The 1,718-nt window shown below is 48.1% G+C and overlaps 1 protein-coding gene across 1 annotated transcript; it reads right to left on the minus strand.

The window, feature by feature from the left end:
- Window positions 1-187: 187 nt before the first annotated feature.
- On the minus strand, window positions 188-1,718 carry LOC137618452 (uncharacterized). The gene is made up of 4 exons (XM_068348616.1): window positions 1,714-1,718; window positions 1,511-1,566; window positions 1,014-1,151; window positions 188-882 (listed from the first exon to the last, which is right to left on the minus strand). Exons 1-4 carry the CDS (start codon window positions 1,716-1,718, stop codon window positions 188-190), a joined length of 894 nt encoding a protein of 297 aa, XP_068204717.1.

A 1,718-nucleotide genomic window follows, 5' to 3' on the forward strand; every position in this document is an offset into this window, starting at 1 on the left:
TTGATGTATGGCGACCCAGTCCATTTCAGCTGCCATGTAATGTAGGGCATCTTTAGGAGTGGTCCTTAGTCCCAGAAGGACCCAGGGAAACTGGGTAAACCAGTTGTAGTCCTTGCATCACGACATCAAAGCTGCTTTGAGAGAGCGGTGAAAACGTTCAACCATACCATTGGCTGCTGTGTTGTATTCAGTTATTTAAAGAAGAGTGATACCCCAGAGACTCGCTAATGATGTCCACAATTGACTCTAATGATGTCCACAATTGAGAGGTGAAAGTGGTACCCTTGTCGGAAGTAATACGCTTAGGGATACCAAATCTTTTGGGCGTTTCAGTTTCCATGGGAATGACTTCAGGCCAACGAGTGGAGCGTTCGATGACGGTAAACAGGTGATGGTGTCCTTGTGATGTGGGAAGGGGACCTACAGCATACACATGAATGTGGGCAAGGCGCCGCTGGTGTTGAGGAAAGGTGCCCACTCCTGTGGTGATGTACTTTTGAGGTTTGGCATGAAGTACAGGCGCTGACCTAAGCCTTAGTATCCTTTGTAACGCCATGCCAAATAAACTTTGTCTCCAGCAGCTGTGCAGTAGAATAGCGCGAGGAATGTGAAAGCCCATGAAAGAAATCAAACTCCTGTTGGCGCATGGGAGAAGGTATCTACAGTCTAGGTCTACCACTACTGATGTCACAGAGGATGGTGGCGTTGGAGTCGTCGAGTGGGATGTCCTCCCAATGGAGGGCTGTGCAGGATGTAACACATGCTTTGTACGCTGGATATTTTCATTTGACTTCTGCCAAGGTGTTATTTTCCAATCCCAGGGAGATTGCGGCCAATGTGTTTCTTGACGGTATCGGATACAGTATTTATTTTCACATGGACCTGCAGAAGGGTACAATTGTATTCAGCCATGGCAGAGAGATGTCGGTGTTGACGGGCGGACCAGACGTAGGACTACTAAGTGAAGGCATGCACCAGAGGCCCGTGGTCCATGTGAATGATGAAGGACGTACCTTCCAAGAAGTAGGGAAAGTGATGGACAGCCAAGTGCACTAACAGCAATTCACGGTCGAAGGTAGAGTAGCCGTATTCCGCCTTTGACAGTTTAACCACCTGCTCGAGGACTGCCCTAATAACGATGTCGCTGACATCTGTGAAGAGAAGGAGAGATGCATGTGGGATGGAAAAAGTAAGAGCAAGCAGCGGTTGATAGGGCATTCTTTGCATTGCAGAATACCATTTCTTGAAGAGGTCCCCACTTCAGATCTTTTGGCTTTCCCTTGAGGGAGGCGTAGAGGGGGCCAAGAGTGGCGACGATGGCTGGCAGGAAACGGTGATAATAGTTGATCATGGCCAAAAATTCTTGCAGTGCTTTGATGGTTAGGGGCGTTGGGAAGTTCTGAACGGCTGCTATCTTCTCAGGGAGTGGATGGACTCCTTCAGTAGTGACGGGGTGTGCTAAGAATGACACTTCATTGGCGCCATAGGTACACTTGTTGTACCGGACTACAAGACTGTTCTGTTGTAGACGGTCGAGCATAATACGTAGATGACGGAGGTGTGTCTCTTTGGAGGAATTGAACACAAGTACAGAACATACAGAGAAGGGGCGTGAAGAGGCTAAACCTAATGAACTGGAGCTAGGAGTGTTGGTAAAAATGGCAAAAAAGGAGATCTGACTGGTTGCAATAATTGGAGAGGCATCACACTTACGTCAT

The sequence above is a fragment of the Palaemon carinicauda genome, chromosome 24, assembly GCF_036898095.1.
Source record: "Palaemon carinicauda isolate YSFRI2023 chromosome 24, ASM3689809v2, whole genome shotgun sequence".
In the NCBI taxonomy this organism is placed as follows: Eukaryota; Metazoa; Arthropoda; class Malacostraca; order Decapoda; family Palaemonidae; genus Palaemon; species Palaemon carinicauda.

Bases quoted from the DNA above. Each gene is read 5' to 3' on its own strand.
- LOC137618452 (XM_068348616.1), bottom strand. The intron at 1,152-1,510 runs GTAGTCCGGTAC...TTCTCTTCACAG, and splicing joins GTCTACAACAGAACAGTCTT to ATGTCAGCGACATCGTTATT. The intron at 883-1,013 runs GTACGTCCTTCA...ACCCTTCTGCAG, and splicing joins CTTTCCCTACTTCTTGGAAG to GTCCATGTGAAAATAAATAC.